The 20,807-nt window shown below is 40.5% G+C and overlaps 1 protein-coding gene across 1 annotated transcript in view; it reads right to left on the reverse strand.

Moving 5' to 3' along the window:
* The window catches only part of mthfd1l (methylenetetrahydrofolate dehydrogenase (NADP+ dependent) 1 like), a 37,874-nt gene extending 17,268 nt beyond the window's left edge, over nucleotides 1-20,606 (reverse strand). The window contains exons 1-20 of the mRNA XM_069687032.1: nucleotides 20,295-20,606; nucleotides 19,272-19,356; nucleotides 19,019-19,069; nucleotides 18,861-18,914; nucleotides 17,956-18,080; nucleotides 17,182-17,282; nucleotides 15,851-15,987; nucleotides 14,988-15,099; nucleotides 14,597-14,664; nucleotides 14,402-14,499; nucleotides 14,060-14,233; nucleotides 13,833-13,969; nucleotides 13,311-13,357; nucleotides 12,682-12,789; nucleotides 12,072-12,146; nucleotides 11,295-11,397; nucleotides 10,007-10,083; nucleotides 8,188-8,328; nucleotides 6,138-6,206; nucleotides 1,703-1,814 (exon numbers count right to left, since the gene is read on the reverse strand). Of these exons, the coding sequence (XP_069543133.1) occupies nucleotides 1,703-1,814; nucleotides 6,138-6,206; nucleotides 8,188-8,328; nucleotides 10,007-10,083; nucleotides 11,295-11,397; nucleotides 12,072-12,146; nucleotides 12,682-12,789; nucleotides 13,311-13,357; nucleotides 13,833-13,969; nucleotides 14,060-14,233; nucleotides 14,402-14,499; nucleotides 14,597-14,664; nucleotides 14,988-15,099; nucleotides 15,851-15,987; nucleotides 17,182-17,282; nucleotides 17,956-18,080; nucleotides 18,861-18,914; nucleotides 19,019-19,069; nucleotides 19,272-19,356; nucleotides 20,295-20,530 (2,110 nt within the window). The 5' untranslated portion in view covers nucleotides 20,531-20,606. The remainder of the gene's footprint in view (nucleotides 1-1,702; nucleotides 1,815-6,137; nucleotides 6,207-8,187; nucleotides 8,329-10,006; nucleotides 10,084-11,294; nucleotides 11,398-12,071; nucleotides 12,147-12,681; nucleotides 12,790-13,310; nucleotides 13,358-13,832; nucleotides 13,970-14,059; nucleotides 14,234-14,401; nucleotides 14,500-14,596; nucleotides 14,665-14,987; nucleotides 15,100-15,850; nucleotides 15,988-17,181; nucleotides 17,283-17,955; nucleotides 18,081-18,860; nucleotides 18,915-19,018; nucleotides 19,070-19,271; nucleotides 19,357-20,294) is intronic.
* Nucleotides 20,607-20,807: the final 201 nt, after the last annotated feature.

Genomic DNA, 20,807 nt, shown 5'->3' on the forward strand with positions numbered 1-20,807 from the left:
ATTGATTGATTAGAGAACCTAACCTTCAGGTTAGCTTAACTTATTTTTGAAGTAAAAGAAAGATGATGAAATTATTTCCCAAAGCTGTAGATTCAGTGTAGTCTTTAGACTAGGGATAGACCGATTATCGGCGCCGATATTTGGCATTTTGACACATATTGGCATCGGCCATTTTTTTTTTTAATCTGACGGCCGATAAGAGATCAATTTAAAACTGGGTTATTTTGGCTTTGATGCATATGCTTAAAGGCATTTAAACAAAGTTAAGTGTTGGAGTTTGTATTATTCAAAATTTTGACGTCAATATTTTCACTTTTACTGCAAATGAATATCGGCTCCAAATATCGGTTATCGGCCTCCTTGACTGCTAATAATCGGTAACGGTATCGGCCCTGAAAAAAACATATCGGTCTATCTCTACTTTAGACTATCCTTATTTATCCTGGACCTAACGGGCATGCCATACGAGATAAGTGGTTTGGATAATCTAGCTAATTGTCTGATTACTGATTTTTTCTAATAATTAAGCCCCGTGTCATCAGACCTCGTTGGTATGTCCATCTTTCAAAATCTTAGAAATTACGTTGAAAAGTACAATCGTATTATGACCACCAGAAACAATAACCAAAACTTAGAAAATAAGACTGAAGTTATTTGATCTAATTTCATCATCAGGATGATTCCAGTATACAAACAGCTGTCTGTATGTGTATGTGTGTACTATTCTATTCCATTTTTTACTTTGCTGTTGAGTTGTTATTCTTCTCAGCGTTGACAGTTAAAAGAAGGCAAAGTTCACAGCATCAGAGAGAAACAAGGAAAGGAGTAAGAGGGGGGTACATGCATCCCAGCTGCAGAGGGAGGAAGAGGAGGGAGGTCGAGTTCCTGGCATACCTGAGAGTCAGGTAACAAACACACAGACAGGGAAGGGAGGGAACGAGACGGACAGATGGAAAACAAGCGGGGTGGAGAGGCGGAGGTTTGAAACGTACACAAGCCTCCTTGCTTCCCTGCTCCAATGTTGTGAAATCCAACTCTCTGCTCACGCTGCCTACACTTCTGCCCAGCTCACAGATGACAGCTTGTGTAAATTTCACCTTTAAAGTCAGCCCTCTCATTTTACCTCTAAAACAGAAATGCGTCTCATTTACAAATAAATACGAGCCGGGATGAGATTTGCATGAATCGCACCTGACCGGCCTCGCAAACTCAACAACACACACACATTCCAAACATATTTCTGCAGCCAAAGTAAATGAAGACAGAAAGCGAGCAGCGGGATAGACAGACAGATAAAAATGGAAATACTCAAGTATGCTTTGACGTTGACGGGATTAGTGTGGTTTACTCTGAGGCATTCCAGGGGCTCTTAAGATTATCAATCAGCTTCCTTCCTCTCTCCCCTGTTTTTACGCAATCTTTCCACACGTTTCCTAGAAAGTTACGCAGCAGCAAGACACCAGAGCAGACTACTCAGCCAGAGGCAGGAAGAACAGAGCCAGAACCAGAACTGAGACTTATGTAGGCCAAAGGTTGCAACAGCAGAGGAGCAAAGTGAAGTTCATGACTGGGGTGAATTGTAAATTTAAGCCTTTAATACTTCACATCTGGACTCTACAGTTTACATCTTGAGGTTTTGTGGTCTTGTATCTGCCTTGGCTTATGTGTGCGTGATCTGTACGTGCAAACTGTGTGCTCTTACCCACAAAACCGTCCCGTCCGACCAACTTCAAAGCCAGCTTGTCTGCCAGCACCGAGGAGTTGCCATGGGCGATGTTGGCGAAGGGCCCAGCATGGACAAACACTGGAGAACCCTGCAACAATTAGAGGGGGACACAAACATGCGGGAGGAGTTTAGAAAACAGCGTAAAGACACAGCAACTCATCCTCATCAGCTCTTTCATACTAAATTCAAAGTCTTTCAGAAACATCCAGAATAAATATTGATGTGTGGATGCACTTTGACTGCCACTGTGTTTGTCCAAACAGACACAAGTTAAGAGGTACTCGACTGGCACGCCGGCCTGACTGTGGGCCAGGCTTCCTTCCCCTGCTGATTTGGATGAATCCCTGAAGGCCGGACACACACACAAGCTAAAAGAGCTCTTGTTGGAAGTTTATGGGTCAGAAGACACTCAGGGGTCAGGCACAGATTGAATTATAGCTAAAGGTCTCCCTTTCAAAAGTCAAGCTTTGACTGCCAGACCTCAAAGTTTGAATGTTTTCTTCTCTGTAGATGTTAGAGATCAATTCTCCTTCATCATTATGTGGAAATCAACAGGAGTTCAGAATATCTACCTTTACATACAAGTGTACAGTTAGTCTTTGGGTATGTTATGTTATTATGTATACAATACTTATATCTTGTATTAAGACAAGTGTTAAGTTATTGGGGGCACGGAGTGTTTATTGTATTTTAAGTGTTGTTTGCTTCAGGGTTATAAATGGGTAATAAGTATACTGTGCAAAAAAATAGAGTTAAAGTCACAATCTCGAAAATCTCAGTTTCGTTCTCTTTGGCGGCACCTATGGCAATAAACGGAAATTGCAGGAGCACACTTCCCAGATATCCAGACAGTGTTGCATGTGTGACGTCCACGGTTGGCTCCAGTTGTAACTCTTGATTTTCCTTGCTGACGGTCGCTTTCCTTTTGCCTTCATCTGAGCGTCAAATTTGATTCTTTTTCTTTGGATTTTCACTTCTTGTTGAAGTTGTATCTGTAGTCATCGATCTTTTCTTTGTTTGTTCAGCCATAGCAGATTACTGTTTACTCGCAACGCTTGCAGAGACCGGAAAGCAGCCGCTTAGCTCCGCCTACCCTCTCTGGCAGACCAACCACTGCTGGATGATGGAAAACGCGTCACTAACTGGGCGCTGCTTGTGATTTTTTCTGCAAAAGTCGCCACAGACACCCAGTCTGTAATACTGCAAATTACTGCTTTCATCAGTGGGCCATAGGCTCAATCACCATTGTGTTACCTCATTCAGCGATGGATAGTGACTTAACAGATATTTATTTAAATACAAATCTACGAGATTATTACTTTAAATTAACATGAAAATGACAAATAATATGATTCCTCATTTAATTTCTTTCCTAGTTGGACCTGATGGTAACTCTCTTCTCAACTGTGGTGCAACGCTTGCTGCTGGGGCTTAAACCCACAGCTGCTGTTAGCTCTAAAGCAGCAGACCGACCCCGAAAGCTGTGAATTATTCAAAGATATTTTGCTGTGTGCTTTCAGCTTGGACAAGGCAGGACATCAGAGAATACAGTTGCCAAGTAAAGGTTCACTCCTCAAGATCACATCCATCCGTTGCAAGCAAAACTTCAAAGAGGGAAACTAATGAGAAAACTTGTTATGATTAAAACTGGGAAAGCCGACCGACCGATTGTTACACACTGCTCGTGAATTCCTTGAGAGGGAGGAAAAAGGAAGGATGGGAAGGCCATGCATGATTTTCTAAGCTTTTGTTTGCATACCTCTCCCTCTGCCTGCATAAACAGCCTCCCCTCGGAGGAGTAAATCAGCCGTTTAACAAGGCCTTGACAAACCTAGCCACTTGTCTATTCATCTGATGTTGTACAGCAATATTTAGCTGCTAGAAGAGAGAGACGGAATACATCGAAAGAAGTGAGAAAAAGGGCAGAATATTGTGACAAAAGTAATGTTTTTCTGCATGTCTTTATGAGTGTGTTGACTTCCAATGGAAAGTCAACACACGTCATACATTACGTGGCTTTCCATGTGTGCTTGCAACACCGGAACTTTAACTCAACCCAGTTCACACATCAAACTCTCTCCACATCCGTACATGTGGGAAAACGACCTATAATCGTCACTACAGGGTGATGAAAGTGGTGATGAATGAAAAGTTGAGCGTGTCACCTCTTCAGCTGGGGGACATGAGGATAATGTGGACAAAGGAAACGAACAAAAACAGGAAAATGGAGATCATGTCACTGTTTCCTGTTTCTGCGCATCTCTTGTCCTCTGAACCAGCTGCAGACCATTTCTGCGATACTAAAATGTTCCCAGTCATGAAATAGGTCTGATGGCTTGTGCTATAGTCTCTCCTTCAGAAAGATAAATGGAGTAGGTTGAGTAAAGCTCCACGTAGACAGGATGTCTGAAAACACACAAAATGACACGTACACAGGGAGCGTATCCCTTTTCCTCTGGTGCTATGTCTCTTCCAAACTCGCCCCATCTGAAACAACACAGAAATGCATGCTCTAACACAAACACACCAGCTTCCATATGCCAACTGTATTCTCATGTGTGCATCTGTATTCAAACACACACGATCACAAGTGAAGAGGGCACAAAGGGCACAGGCGGTCAGGCTCTATGGAAAATTCTCATGGCGCTCTGAGGCCCGCTCGGTCCCAATACCGGCTCCCTGACCAGAATCACAGGAAACCCACACAGGAAACGGTTTCACACAACACCACCGCAATGCTTCCTCCGAAAAAACACAGTAACCAAATCTCTGCAGCGTGCAACACTGCACCCCCCCTACACCCTTGAAAACACCCAGGCTGTGTTTATTCTCCCCACCCAATGGCTATGTAATCACGCTTTCTGTTCAAAACTGACAAAGAACAAACAAACGGCTAAAACAAAAACACAAAGCTGTGAGCAGAATCATGACTGCTAACACTGTCAACTTTAAAGGGCCAGTTGCCCAATTTTCAACGTCAGTCCTATCATGCTAATATGGGGAGCTAATGCCATTGTGGTAGAAAAAAATGCAATTTGGCTCTGTGCCTTTGGAGGATGCTATCTGCTTCTCCAACAGACTACGAAAACGCGTCATCTGGAGGAGGCCAGGGAGCTCCCTAAACTACACTTCCTCAATCTAGGACGCCCGCCTCCAATGTCAGGTCTCGTTCAAAATCAGCAGGTTTGAAATGTAGACTGCAGACCTGAAGATTCAACGGTATATTCTCGTCTTATTTCGGATTCTGTACCGCTCTGAGCCATTGCCCGCAGCTATCGTTGTCCTTGACTGGAAAACAGTAGTATTTCTCCAGCGTCCCTTGCCAGGCAGTTCCTTTCAGAGGGAGGGGCGCAATGCACGCTGGGTGTTGTAGGAATGTAGAGTGCGCGAAACCACGAGCTGTTTGTACAACTTTCTCCACAGCTATGGCGCCAATTTCAAATATTATTGCTTCTATAGATTACAGCTTTGACTGACAGTGGCTTTTTCCAGGGGCGAATTGCTCCATTAACTCTAACCTATTATGGTTGGGTCCCCCTGAAAATGAGCACATCGTACATATGATCCCAGCTCAAATGTAGACATAAGAAGGAAAAAGTAGTTTTCTGTATTTTCCATAAATATTCCGTTAATTTCTATATTTTACAGCATGAAAAAATATCTTAGAAATAGTGTTTCCAAACATTTTTTGCCATTCCTCTGACATTCTTGTGACACCTCAGATTTAATTATAATAATTTAAGAAGCTAGAATCAGTGAGCATTTTGCTTAAAAAGGAATTGAATGACTAGTCCATGATCTTTTGCTGTCTCAGAAAGGCCAAAGACTAGATGTTAGGTCTCTTCTCGGTTTATTAAATCCATTAAATCCCCACTCTCCATTTCTCCATCCATCACCTTGAGGGTGGGGATTTTCCCTCGAGCACAGGGACAGCTCGGGGTCACTGATAGTGTACGCTGTATGTGCCTGCAGGATCACATGTCCCTGCATCTGACGATAATGTCTCAACCAAAATGAAAGCCAGATGTTGTGAGAGGCGGAGTTCTGGTATAAGTCCACACACCAGTCGTCATATTAAATTGTTTCCTTAGGACAGCATGAATCTGGATGGGCTGGCCCCCCCTGTCTGAGAGCTCCACCTGCCCTCTACACACAGCTTAAATGCTATTAAGATAAAGAGCCGTGGGAGGAAAAGGTCAATCTATCATCCTCTCTTAAAAGCTCTCAGTGGAGCTCTCTCGCTCTCTCTCCTTCCTTTCTTTTCTCTGGCAGCAGAGGTAGAGGTAGGTGTAGTGCTTACTTTCAATGTCCCTGTGGACTGCTAGCCTATTCTTACAACAAGACATACACCAGAAGACGCTCAGTTCTGCAGAATAATGACTATTTAAGTGGGGTTATGTGCGTGTCTCACCTCGAGGGTCTGCATCAACGTAGGCTTGATGGCATCTTTCATTAACACCGCCAGAGCTCCGCTCACACCCTGCCAGAGAAGAAGAAAGACATATGAGGGTGGGGATTTAAACAAGAACAGTCAAAAATATAATCTCACTAATAAAAACAAGTGATATTTATGTAAAGAAGGGTCAACTACAATGTCTTAGAAGATGATAAATGGCCCTAGAGTCCATGTTTAGATCTGAACCACTAGTGCTTTAACACTGCGAGAAAAGCCTGCTTGCCTTGTCAGCAGTTTGAACACACACAGTGTACTACACATACACCTTATTCTCTCTGGGGCTGGCTCTAGGTGTGGTGGTGTTTTTGCACCCGGACTAATCAGAAAGACTGATGTAACTTAATAGGGGATCCTCCTCTACGGCTCTGAAACAACACAGGCCAGCTGACCCCACAGATGGATCTGGTGAGAGGTGCCAAAACTCTGCTTATACTCTTATATTAGACGTGTTGTTTTGAAGAGTGGAAGTGGTACGTTAGTGTGTCGTGGACAAGTGGGAATTTGGGAATTTTTAAGCAGCTGAAAATTGCAATAAAAGGACAGAAGGACGTGTTTGAGTACGTGCCTCTACAAACACATTGATTTTAAAGCACTGCCTGTGTCTTTGAAAGAGAAAACATTTAAGATGGAAAAGAATCTCCTCACCACTTTGACAAAAAACAAAACGCTTTCATGAATTTGTAAACACAAGCAAATCTGCAATTTTTAACTTAGGAAAGTTACAACGCAACAGAAGCTCTCATGGGACATTGAAGCCCCTTTCCCATTGGTCAAAAAAACAGCTAACACCCAGCTTTTTTGCTTAGTGGAAAAGGTTGCAATCGGCCCGGGTAATTATCGCCTTGGCTCAGATCAGCATTGATGGAACACAAAACCTGTGTAAACATAATAAACTCCACCTCATCTCAGCTACAAATTCCGCCCGTCTCTGTCCAAGCAGCGCTCAAATATCGTTTCACATTTGTCGGCGCCGAGTTTGATAAGCAGACTGACTGAGTAACAGATAAAATAAAGACCTAACCACTGTAACATCTTCACTGTTTACTAATCCTGTCTCCAGCGCGAGTGTGACATCAGACGGTGACGCAACAGGTAAGAGACCAAAAGGAGTATACTCCACTGTGTTTTTTTGAATAGTGGAAGTGGTACGTTAGTGTGTCGTGGACAAGTGGAAATTTGGGAGTTTTTAAGCAGGTGAAAATTGCAAAAAGGACAGCAGGACATGTTTGAACATGTGCTTCTACAAACACATAGATTCCAAAACACTGCCCATGTCTTTGAAAAGAAAAAAAAAGTCTTACATGAACTTGTTAACACAAGGAAATTGTGAAAAACTGCCATTTTTACATCAACAGAACAATGTAAAAACGCAACAGAAGCTCCCAAGGGACACTAAAAAGTGATAAAACAGCTGGTAAAATTGTGAAAACCCTAGATGAATAGTCAGTAGACCAATAATATCTGGATCACAAAAAGACATGGTCAGCTTATTTATGAAAATCACTGACATAGTATATTCACATTTCTGTAGCTCTGGAAGGCGTAGCTGTGTATGTTCATGTTTTATGTATTTGCATTAGTTATGCCATTTGCCATCAGAGAGGCAATATTTCTCTGTAAATGTGATGCATCTGTTGTCAAAGTGGGGAAGATGTTTTCTTCACTTGTCTGTGTTTTCTCTAGTTGCTGTGTTTTCTTTAGCTGAAATGCATTAAGCACTCTCCGCCACCACAATATTATTAATAAATGGGACTTGTGTGATCTGTTGTGGCCAGACACTTCTCCGTGGGTTGGAAATCTTCCCATCACCATTTACAACACCACAGACTTCTCAACCAATAATGTAGGACAGTTGCTCTCCATTTACTAGAATTAAAAAGGAGTTAAGTGGATATGACTCAACACTTTCATTGTAGAAATTATCTGAAAAAGCCGTGATAAGCCAGCTTTGTGATTGTTAAATTCACACACTTTCTGAACGTAAAGACCACACAGTAACACACACCAGGTCCTCCGCGGTGACAGGCCTTCCAGAGCGGCTGGTCCCCACCACCATGCGAGCCAGTCTGTCTTTCATGTCCTCCAGGCTGTTTGCCAGAGCCAGGATGGCCATGATCTCGCTGGCCACTGCGATGTCGAACCCAGTCTGGAGTGTGAGAAAAGGAAGATCATACACAAGTATTCGTTAAGTGACCTACAGCTGTTGGATGTAACACTCGGATACATTTATCAAAAATGAAAAAGATGGCAGAAAATCTAAGTCGTCTTTCTTGAAATCGGTGGTGACTGCTAAGAAGAAAGAATTAGAATTTGGTGAATGAATGAAATTTCTTATCCCTGATTGATTCTCAAGTTTGGGAAGAAAAATGGCAACATTTCACAACAACTGGAAGACAAGAGATCATGAAAACATAGTTGTCACTAGCTGTATCACATGGGTATGAAAATCCAAGTTGTTAAATTGATTAATGTCAAATTAACAGAAAGGAAAGTGACAGGGAAAAAAAGTGAGTGAATTTGAGCTATATGCAGGAAAGACTATAGAACACCAAAGTAGTCTCCATTCGACGTCAAAAAAAGGAATATAACTGAAACCACATCTATTCACCAAGTAACACAACATTTCTATTCCCACTCCCAGTGATAATACCCAGAGGGGCTATAGTGTATCCAGTGCTGGAGGAAGGTGGAGGACAGAGAAATGAAAGGGAAACAGAACGGATGAACCGATGGCGGTAAATGTAAGCATATGCTGATCTAGCTCAGAGGCTGCTCCAGGTGTGTGTGTGTGTGTGTGTGTGTGTGAGGGAGAGGATGGGTGGGTCACTTTTCTCCCTCTTTAAACATTTGCTTTCACTTAAGCCCGCTTGCTTCCCATTGAGGTGAAGTGTTTATTTACAGGATTTCACTTGGCTGTCATTACTACAGACATGCGTGAAATACATCTGGTCTTTATCATGGAGAATGGAGGCGAGTGTGTCTGTGCGTGCGCATGGGAAAGTAAGCTTTTTACACTCATATTTTTAATGTATGATTACCTAAAAACAAAGGCATCTGATGCCTCCTTATTTGTAATATAACAGAGGAGAACCTCGGTTTTATCATTGTTCAGTTGATAAAAGGTGGGCGGGAGAGTGGAGGTTGGTTTGGTGGACAGGTAGAGCTGGGTGTCATCCGCATAGCAATGGAAATGAATGTTAAATTTTATCGAAGATATGGCCAATAGGATGATAAACAGAAGGGACTCTAGGACAGAACCCTGGGGAACACCAGTAGTGACTGGAAATGACTGGGATTTGGAAGTTTTGAGTTGGATGCACGGATGTTGGAGTACGGCCAGAGAGATAGGATTTTAACCAATCAAAGGGTGTGTCAGTGATTCCAATGGAGGCTAGTCTGTCAAGGACGATGTTATGAGAAATGGTGTCGAGGGCTGCACTCAAATCAAGGAGGATAAGAATGGTTAACAGTCCGGAGTCAGCTGCCATGAGGAGGCCATTTTTACTAGGGCTGCTTCTGTACTATGGAGGGGGCGGAAACCAGACTGGAATTGTTCATATAGGTTATTGTCAGACAAGTGAGCATGAACCTGAGTTGCAACTGTTTTTTTGAGGGTTTTAGATTGAAAAGGCAGGTTAGCACCAGTAAAGCCTCAATAATGGAAACACTGCAGTGAATGACAGGATATTTGTAATGAACAAGAATGTTACATGTTAGAACTAGTGGATGCCTCCAAAACCGATACAGGAAAAGTATTGATGCTTTAGCCATCATAAAAATGCACAAATCAAATTCATGATTATGAGGGCATGAAGGCTAAATACCTGTCTGATCTGTCCTTTTTCAGTGGTTGCCTGTCCGACTGTGATATTCCTCAGGAAACGGTCGTTTGTGTCAACAACTAAAAAAAAAACAACACATCAAAAACATTTGATATCCTGCAAATTTAGATACATAAAATAAAACTTCTTGTTCTTGTACATTAGACATACAAAAGATTTATGTCTTTACAGCCTGAAACTGACAGACTGTAAAAATCCATTTCCACACATACTTACAGACACGCACATAAACCCAATACTGTCAAGAGTGAGATCTTATCTCATATTTTGAGTAGGTGTTGACACATGTAAAGTGGGGATATGCTACTTAAAGTATGCTACTTAAACTACTACTAAAGCACTTAACTTGTTCTCTGATAAAGTGTTACAATCAGCTTGGAAACCACACCACACAAACATGTTATCCTAATGTTAGTTTGATGTAATGAAAGGAAATGTGAAAAACCTGGTTTGTTTTAGAACCTACAGACACAGTTACACCCACATAACATTAGGTGGTAAATCTGTTTTTAATCTGCAGGGTTCGTCTGTTAAGAATGCCCTCTGGAGCCACTGGAGTAAATACCACATCAGTCATAGCAGCGCTCGCCCGGCTGGTTGTTCTCACTGACAACTTTAAACCAACACAGCTACCACTGAGGTAACTATTCCCACACCTATGTTTGTTACCGTGACTGATGACTGCAACCCTTTTACACTATGTGTGTTTACACTTAGTATGAACACAAGGGCCAGGAAGAGCTGTTTTATAAGACTAAAGAAGAATAAAAGGAATAACAACGTTCTGCAGTGGATGCTCATTGTTGAACTCGCTATATTAAAAATTAATTTAAGAATGCATGTGATATCCTTTAGTCATCGTACAATCTAAGGCTGATTTTAAGGACCACAGGATGTTTGTCTGCTCTCATATAAATTGGATTTGTGTGATAATCATATTTGTTTTGATCATGAATATCCCTGGGTTTACAGGAAATCCTTCCGGTTGACTCATTTACAACATCTTGACTTTCGAGAAATGTTTGTTACTGTGTGGCTGACACAGAGAATGCTATACAACGCTGCCATTTTTGAAAATAAATCTTTCTGCCTTGAGTGTTGATAATATGGTCACTGCATACCAGCTGCAAGGTAGTTTAAACATCATTTAAGTTGCAGATGAAGCTTAAGGAGCAAAGGAATTAAAACTAATTCGATAATGATTTAATCACTAACCCTACTGATTATTTCAGACATACTACATAGTGAGTCCCTCTACTTCTATTGATACCTCTCTGCCAGGTGATCTTTGAAGGGTCAAGGTCAAGACGGACAAAGGTGCTGACTTCCTGGGGTGTGAGACATGCTGGGTCTGTTTTATTGATCCCTAGACGCTGGAGTTGAAAAGAAAAAAGATGATTAGAGGATCAGTGTTTCAGGAAAGATTTGCCCACATTTGGATCATTTAATATGATATTTCATGACAATGTAACCTTTACAATATTGTAATTTAGAACGTAATGGTGCTTGTATTGCTTTGCTCATATCAGCTTGATGCTCGATCATTCCAGCATGTAAAAACTAACTCAGACTAAATGGCTACCTGGCAATCAACTCACTGTCAGGGTCAAAAGGTTCACTCTGAGTGCTCTGTTTACAAACACACACAACTCTTAATCACTCTATAAAACATGTATTGGTCTTAATGGATAGTCCTTTGAACTGCTCATCTCAGAGACTTTCATGCAACAGTACAAATAAACATTGATGTTGCATGTGTTCAAACTTCTCACTCCTCCCTCCAAATTATCTGCCATCTCGATTTCATCAAAACTAAATTAAAAGATATAACTTGTGTAAATATAAATAAACCGGAGTTCATGAGAATTAAACAAATACTTAGAGATGAGGCAGAGATGGAGGGAGAGAGGACATTTTAACATAGGCTCACTGAGGTCCCCTGGTGGCCAACAGTGTCATCAAGAGCTCAGCACTACAACACACACTACGTTTGGCGAGTAATGTTTGTTGACACTAAGGATTGTGGCTCTGCAGGGTTTAGACTTACGTTTAGCCTGGAGATTTGAATGGGTGAAAATCTCCTGACTCCATTCACTGAAGGGACAAGCCGATTATACAGGGCCTGTGAGGTATAAGAAGAAACAGTGACATTAGATTTATGTACATACAGTATATATATACACATTTAATTATACCTTGGAGGGCAATTATGTTTTATTAATGATATGCATCACACCAAACACACAATAGTAATAAAAGAGAAGCAAAGTGATGCCATGGTTGTGAAACTTAAAAAGCATGCTCTTAGATACATTCATATTGGTTTTTGCTGTGGAAATCTATGTTTTAGGCTTTCCTGTAAATATTTAGTGACATGACAAGAAAACAAGATGGTAGTATTTACACACAGGGAGGTTCAGTTTCTGAAGCATGTGTGGTATACCAAAAACAGGCCTGTACAGCTGTCCACTGATTTTTATCAATACCCTTAATATTCAAATGACAGAAGTTCCTATATACATTATTTAGAAAACAGCTATTGAAAAAATAGCAATACATCATTTCCTTTCTTAAATCACTCAGGTTAAGATATTCAACATTAAAAAAATCACTCAAAATTTGGCACAAAATCAGGACATCAGGATTGTCATGGTCACCTTGTCTGACTGTGTCGCCTCATGGAGCATTCTGGCATCGATGGCGGCTGCGACCAGGTTATTGGCTGCTGTGATGGCGTGAATGTCACCAGTCAGATGGAGGTTAAACTAAAGGGCAAGGCAAAAAGGAAAAATAGGAAGATCAAAGAGAAAAGACAAAGTAGAGGTGAAGGGATTAGATATAAGAAACAAAGGCCCTGTTACTGTCACACTGTAGGATCAGATGGCCCCAGAGAAAATAAAACTAACAATAGGGGTTAATGGCTGTAATCACAAATATTGGATTCACTTCTCCTAGTCATGACTTTATCCCCTAGGTCTTTAAAAATATTATGACAAATATTCTCTCTGTTTGACATGAGCCCTACAATTTAAAGGAAATGAAGCATTGCTTAAAAAAAGGAGTCTACCTTTTTCAAGGCTATGTGTCTGGAGCTTCTAACCTAGTCTCCCTGCCAATAGGGACAGTGCCTTTAGTCCTAGGCAATGTTATGCCACAGCTGCAGGGGTTCTGTGTGTGTGCATTTATGCGCTTTCTCGCAAACTAGTGTGAGTCTCGGCACGTCTTGGGTCTTTGAAGCCTGCGCTAGTCCCTGCTAGGGAGCACTCAGAGTGTCTGTGTGTCTTACCTCCTCCATAGGGATGACCTGGGCATATCCCCCTCCTGCAGCTCCCCCTAGGCAGAGAAAAGAGGCAGCACAGTCAGAGGCAGACAAACAATAAAGGGACACACAGATGAGGAATGCTGAGCGCTGGACTTTGAGTGAACTGCTACACCCCAGTACAAAATGTAGCAGGGTATGAGACGCTAGGCTCATGCTGACAAAGATAGCTTATCACACAGTTACTTGATACATTCCTAACTGCTGGTTTGGGGCGCCTGTCTCTGGCCTTGTAAAAATCCTATTCAATGTATTCAAGAGGAGTGAAAACAAACTTAATTAAACCTCTTTTAAGAATGTAAATAAAGCTGTTTACTGGAAAAGTTTCCTCCAAAACAGAGCAAAACAAAGCATCAAAATAAGATACAACTGTGTTGGATTACTATGTAGTCAAGAGAAAGTTAGAAAGCAAAGCAAGGTTAAAGCATGCTTTTCAGAAAGGATTTATCATATACAAATGCCATAAGGACCGTAGTATTCATTGCTGACCTTTAACCCCAAAGGTTGGTCCCTGGGAAGGCTGTCGGAGACAGGCAAAGGAGTTCATCTTAAGGTGGGCAGACAGAGCCTGCACTAGGCCGATGGTCACTGTGCTTTTCCCTTCACCCAGTGGTGTTGGAGTTATTCTAGACATACAGAGAATACAGAACATTTATGATTTCAGACTATTTGTTGTGTATAATGTGAGGATTCAGTTGACCATTAAGTTCACTCACCCAGCAACCAGTACATATTTCCCGTCAGGCTGTGTGTGGAGACGGTCTAACAGGGAGAGTCGGACCTTAGCTTTGCTCCTGCCGTAAGCTTCAAGCTCTTCTGGCAGCAAACCAATCTCCTCAGCCAGCTGGTTCACTGGCTTGGGAGTCTGAGCTCTGGAAATCTCTATGTCACTGACAAACACAGAAAACATGACAAGTTTAAAATACATACACAATGTCTCTTACATAATTATACACTACAATGTTGGTGTGACTAGAGAACAGTCTGACATAGGAGAAGGATCCTACGTAGAGGTAGGTTTATTTAAATTCCTAATAGCCACATATGGTGCTCTATACCTTGGTACAGGGGTCAGGGGCTGCAGTTTGAGGCTACGTAGGCACCAGGGTCGATATTGCTGCTCCTTGAGCCATCGACTACAACTACGCACCACATTCTAGTAGACAAAATGAGAGACAGAAAGAACAAGTTAAAGAACAGTATAGCAAAAATATGGTGTGCAAATGAGGCAAAAACAAAGTAAAGATACAAACCTGTGTTCTGTAAGCTGCTGTGAGGAATCCTAACCCAGACTTTGATGGCATCTCAATGGCATGTTCATCTACAAAAAAAAAGTATGATTGAGTAAGCACATTAATACCCAAATTAAAATAGAAGTTGGACGATACAAATATATTCATGCTGCCTCCCACCATTCAGTAAGGCTTTAACCACACAACCACAGCAGTTACAACAGTAAAGCCTGACAAGACTGACTTTGGGAACCTCAGATGCATCCTCAAGCTTTTAAGTCAGTAATAATATTACTATACCAATTGTGGAAGGTGAAGCAAACAGGACTGAAGTGAAGTGTAATTTCTCGTCCTCTATATCTCAAGCCAATGCAGAGTGATTGCAATGATTATCACAATATTTTTTAAATACCTGTCTCCAGGGTGGGCTCACAGTGGATGACAATAGCCCCAGGTCTAACCCAAGCAGGAGGGACATCCATGTTCCCTGCCCCTAACAGGACGACAGCATCAGCCTGCATCACCTGGGAAATTAGAAAAGCAGAGGGAATAAGAGAGGAAGAATTTGAAAGAGAGGAAAGTTAAAAAAAAAAAAAAAAAGGGATGGTAGACTTTGGTAAGGTATGTGATGACTGGCATTAACAACCTTCATGATATATTAACCCAAAATCCTCTTCAGAAATTTGTCACTGACCAATAAGAAAAACTGTCTAGCTTTGGATTAGCAAAACCAGCGGTTACATCTAATCCTACTAATCATTTTGTTATCACTGGTTATTTTTTGTTCCAATTTTTATTCCAATGTTTATTATAACTTACCGCCATCAGTAGTGATAAGTTACAATACTTTTACTTGTACAGGCACCTTGTAACATAGCTAAGAAAGGTGCAATACGAAAAAATATAACCAAAGAGTATCATTGACATTGTACTTGGAAAAGGAGACACTGACTCCAAGTGGTCAATTTCTAAAACTGCACACATTGTACAGTAACTTGTGCGACTGAATAATGACAGCAGATGTATGTGAGCATAAAAAGACATTTCTGCCATAAAACAATGGCTTGATGGTGGTTATTGTTATCAAACAAATCATAATCATACAAAAACACACACTCAAATAAAACATCAAGCTAACCACAAACACAAACATGAACCAAACCACTAACTTTTTACAGCCACTTATTTTACTGGGGGTGAGTGATAAAAACTAAAACAAAAAAGTGGGTAAAAAAGTTTTGAGAATGAAAAGAAAATAATAAAACACAATCACACCTGTCTCTGTAGGCTCTTGGAGCTCCAGTGACTCTTGAGAGCTACCATTCCACTTCTTTCAATCAGGCACTGCAGGGCCACACCGAGGGGTCCTTCATCTCCAACCAGCAACACATTTTTCCCATCTAAAGGAGCATCTGTAGAAATATTTCAATGCAAGATTATGACATTACCGTCTTCATTCCATTATTGCCTTATGTGGATGTGCAACACAACTATTACCATGGTCCACATATATATCACAGTGACCATCTGAACATGAATAGAAAAGTCTTTGTAGATCAATTGCACTGCCTGGTTTAATAGCTCTGTTAAGATATGTGGTACATTTTAAAATCGAATGACAATTAACTTTAACTGCCCCATACTACCCTTACTACCATAACAAAAATCATTCTCGAATCTCTACTACATGTCAGGAACACTGAAAATAACTGTGACCTTATGCACACCTGAACTTTGACCCCTGTCTTCTGAACCTTAGGGTGGGTCTCAAATTGTGGTGGTGAGTCAGCCTTTTACCTGTGTACCAGTGCCAAAACCCTTTCGGGAAACTGGAGTTTCAAATTAACCAAATAACCAAAACGAACATGTTTTGGTTATTTGGTTAAAAACCGTGGGTGACCATGACCTTTTAACCATGCGATATTTGCATAAACACATCCATCTGGAAACTGCTCATTTTGATCAAATTTTAACATATGTTGTTGTTCATACAGAAGTTGCAGTTTGCTCGACATTCATTAACACTTTCTGCTGCATTTATTTCTTGCTGCAAGTGTAATTACATAACTAGCACATTCAGTGGCTATGCTTTTTTAGTATTAGCACAAAGTAAGATCTTGGTTAATGGGTATTTTATCAGACCACCTCAGCAAGTACTCAAGTATTTAAATGTTTTAATATTAAAGCTTAGTAATTTCCCCTGCATTAAAGTACAACCTACACCTTAAACTGCACAGTAACAATTACTTGGTACTATGCAGTTGAGACACAGAGATGGTGGTGTCACAGCTGGGTAAACACAGCTGTCTCTAATAGAAATGTTAACGAGTAGAATCTGTTCACAGTAGCTCACCACAGTTACACTCACTAATTTGATTAATCAGTTACACCTGTGTTTATATCCGGGACATCTCTGTAACAAGTCCCTCATATGCAACTGTAAGCACTGGTACAGCTACATGTATCTAAGTATTAGTTTGTCCTTCATTTTCATCAATTAGTAACTTTAAAAAAATATTACAACTACATCATTTCCATGGCTTACAATACAGCCTCAGTATTAGTATTACTGAACTTATGACGGATTTCCCCTCTCAGTAACTCACCATGTTTCTCCAGTAGATCCAAGACAGCACTGGCTAAGGGGGGCACAAAGCCTTTGCTCAGGTCTCCTCGTACCAGACGGCCCATATTCAAATCTGATATCCTAACACAAGAAAAATATCACCATAATTAAAATAGATATTTTCTAAATATACAAAAAAAGAAAAAGATTCTTCTTCCTTGAAGCTAGCAACTCTTTACTTGCCACAATATGCACACACACGAGGCACACAATCATTTAATAAGATTATCAATAGTCATCAACATTTTTAAGAATAGAATAAATATATTTTTTGGTTTTCATTATTGGACATCGTCTAATATTACTGGTTTATATAATATTTGTATCAAACAGAGAAATAAACCTAAAGCAGCCACTTGCAGTCTCCTCTATTTGTGATGATTATAAAGGGTACCTTGCTAATTTCCTTTTTCATTGGCTGCTGAGTGCACACACTGTACTTTTGTGAAGTCTTAATTCAGTGCAGCCCTTTCCTATTTGGACCAAATTCGGCACAACATGTGATTTTATACATTTATCTCTGTTGGGAAAGAGAAACGGAGAACCTGGCTGACTGCTACATAAAAATGTTTACTACCAACACATTAAACAACATGCAGTTAGTTAGTTTTTAAAGGGCATGTAAATCATGAGACAATCTATCCTACAGTTAAGGAACTTTTATCATCATGTGCTATTTGAAAGAGATATGCTTTTTGCTGTAAGGTCTCTCAAAGTGAGAGCAGATAACTCTGAAACTTTAGATGATATGTACCCGTCTACGTCCTTCTCAGGTTTGAGTGTGTTCAGCACTCGACTGGTGAGGGAGGCAGGGGGGAGGTGGAGGTAGACTCCGTGCACCCTTGGGTCTTCATTCAACTTCAACACTTCCTCTACGATCTACAACCAAACACAAAGACACAACACACACAAACAGAAATAAGAATTTTTGTTGAAAGAGGTCAAGGAAATGCAACATGTTAAATTGCTTGAATAATAAGGGGTATATATGGTCTACAGAAAACCCTGTACTTCTACCTAAATTGTAAAGTAGTTTCGATCTTTTAAAAATAAAGGTTAAGAACAAGGGAGAGAGTAACATGTCATTGCAACTGAGCACAAACAATTAAATAAATCCTTGAGAAGGAAGAAAAGAGAGAGAGGAAGTTTTGAGAAAAAGATAAAAGTGTGTTAAAGTAAAGCAGTGGATCAGTAGGTAGTAGACAGCCCTTAATGTTATGAATTGCAAACTAATTCATCTATTTACAGCTTTAATTAGTTACTCCCTTGGGTATTATTCTTTCTATGTGGATCAAGAGTCTAATTCCATTTGGAAAAGGGAGCCACAACTCTCTGCCGCTTCCCAGTCACAGTAATGTTATAAAGGAAAATACTATTAGGTAAATAAAGAACCTAAGCAGCGACTAAATCAATTGAGAAATAAAGGATTAGTCATGTAACAGTGGATATATGACTTAGGCAATGATAATATGAGGCAATGTTCATCTCTGGCTAGCTACACTGAACACAACCACCATATTTACATGCTGCACAAACCAACAGCCAAAGGGAGTGGTGAATCATGCACAGACTTGCTAAACAATGAGTGCATAGGAAAAGTTTTTCTTGATTAAAAGCACTGGTGGAAATAAACCAAAAGTGTGAGTCAGCTTTACTTACTTCATCCTCACTGCATTCCTTAGCCAGACAAATCTGAGTGATGTTTAACCCAATCTGTGGCAAATAGACAAGAAGAGGGTGAATGGTTAGGATTAATGAATGGTTTTTTGAAAAAGACAAGATAGGCAATTTATACAGAGGAACTGAGAGGTGATTACCCTGCCAGCCATTTTCTTATTGATCTCCAACAAGCTGTCATCTTCACCTGCCTTTAAGATAAAATAAGGACAATGAAAACAACAAACACAGACCGGATAACAGAGCAAGATCCAATCACTGTAGTAATAGATAACCATTCAGTTAAAGGCAAATTAAGTTAAAGCAGTTTTTTTCAGTTAACTATAATTTGTAGACCATATAACTATATCTTTATGAATATGTACTCTACAACTTTTTTTTTTGTTAAAGTACCTGTATAATGGCTAACAATGGTTGGGTTGCTGGGCTTCTCCTCTGCAGAGCCACCATTGCCTCCTTGGTGCTCTGAACCACTTCTCTGTAAAGAAAAAAGAACTGGTGGGACACATGTCAAGTCAAAAACATTAATTTGACCTAAGACTCAAATTCTTTAAGATTGTAATATGGCAACGACAAAAGTGGGTTTTGGGACTTGCAATGTTAGTAAATTGTGTTTCAAATTAGGCTCTTTCATCCAAATAATCAGTAATTGCGCAAAAAGATGTCTTTGAGGAATCTAGCTTTATCTGCTTCAGCTAAGAGACTACCACATCCCACTTTAAAAAAAACCCATGAAAATAGTTTTTTTAAAATGTAATAAAATTAAACACAAATGTGAGATTGCATTTCCCCCATTGACCACCTTAATACGCACGTGACAATGTGTGGGAGGGGCTTACTTGTACATGCGTGGAGTTAACACACTGACCTACATGTGACAAAAATGTAAACATTAACTACAACGGTCACCCTCTATCTATCATATGTACTTAATTCTGCATGATGGTTTTTAGTAATCGAGAACAGAATTTAAACAGTAAACTCCCATCACTTACAAGACATATCGCATACAAATCGCATAAACGATAGGCCTATAAGCCTTTCACAACACACAAACATATACAGTGATGCTGGTGATGTTACTTGTCACATGACGTTATAGTAAAACTCTATAGCACAACCCTTTCTCCTAAATCTGTTTTCAGCTTTATTCCTCTTGAATTCAGGCAACATCTTAGCATCGCCTATTTGGCAACAACAGCGAAAAGTTACATCAGCTGGCTGTGGCTGGAGCCCCTCTGATATCGGGAGCACGTGCAGAGCGGGCTGCGAGATATCAGCAAAACACCGGTTAAACCGGAAGTAGACAACTTACGTTACCAGCAAACGTTGTCCAAAAAACACTCTTCTTTTTAGTCTTATACACTAAAAAGACAACAAAAATTCAGTAAAGTGTGGCAACATTTTCTTTCTTACCTCAAAGAACTGTCGAATTCATGCCCATCTTCCGGTTGTGATAGTTTACTAAAGTTAACAGCTAATTTCTGGTTGGTACCGCCGCTGGAAGTAGCGCTAGCCGTTCGGCGTATTAACTGACCGTTGGAAGGACTGACCGGTAGGCATCTCCGCGATAAGCCGTTGACCCTGCTTCCCGAACTGGTTGGATGTATCCTGAGGCTGCCACAGGCACGACGAATTATAGACAACTTCATGGCCGTATCTATAATTATTTTTTAATTGTAGTTAGTCGGTTTTTCTTCTCTCGTCTCTGGTGGGGTTAGCGAGGGTTTCAACCTCCGAGAGGAAACAACAAGAAAGTTGAGGTGGCGACTGGGTGCTGATGGAGGCACGCTGTCTTCACGGGCAGTCGGAAATTTGAGAATTTAGAGTTCGGCACACAAACAACCTATAAATGTGAAAAAAAATCCCACATACAAAAATAAACTTAATTATAACACAAGCTATATTCCGCGTTGAGGGCGGAAAACA

This window comes from Semicossyphus pulcher, unplaced genomic scaffold, assembly GCF_022749685.1.
Source record: "Semicossyphus pulcher isolate SPU_LCO1_2020_fin unplaced genomic scaffold, fSemPul1.0.p SCAF_11, whole genome shotgun sequence".
Lineage (NCBI taxonomy): Eukaryota > Metazoa > Chordata > Actinopteri > Labriformes > Labridae > Semicossyphus > Semicossyphus pulcher.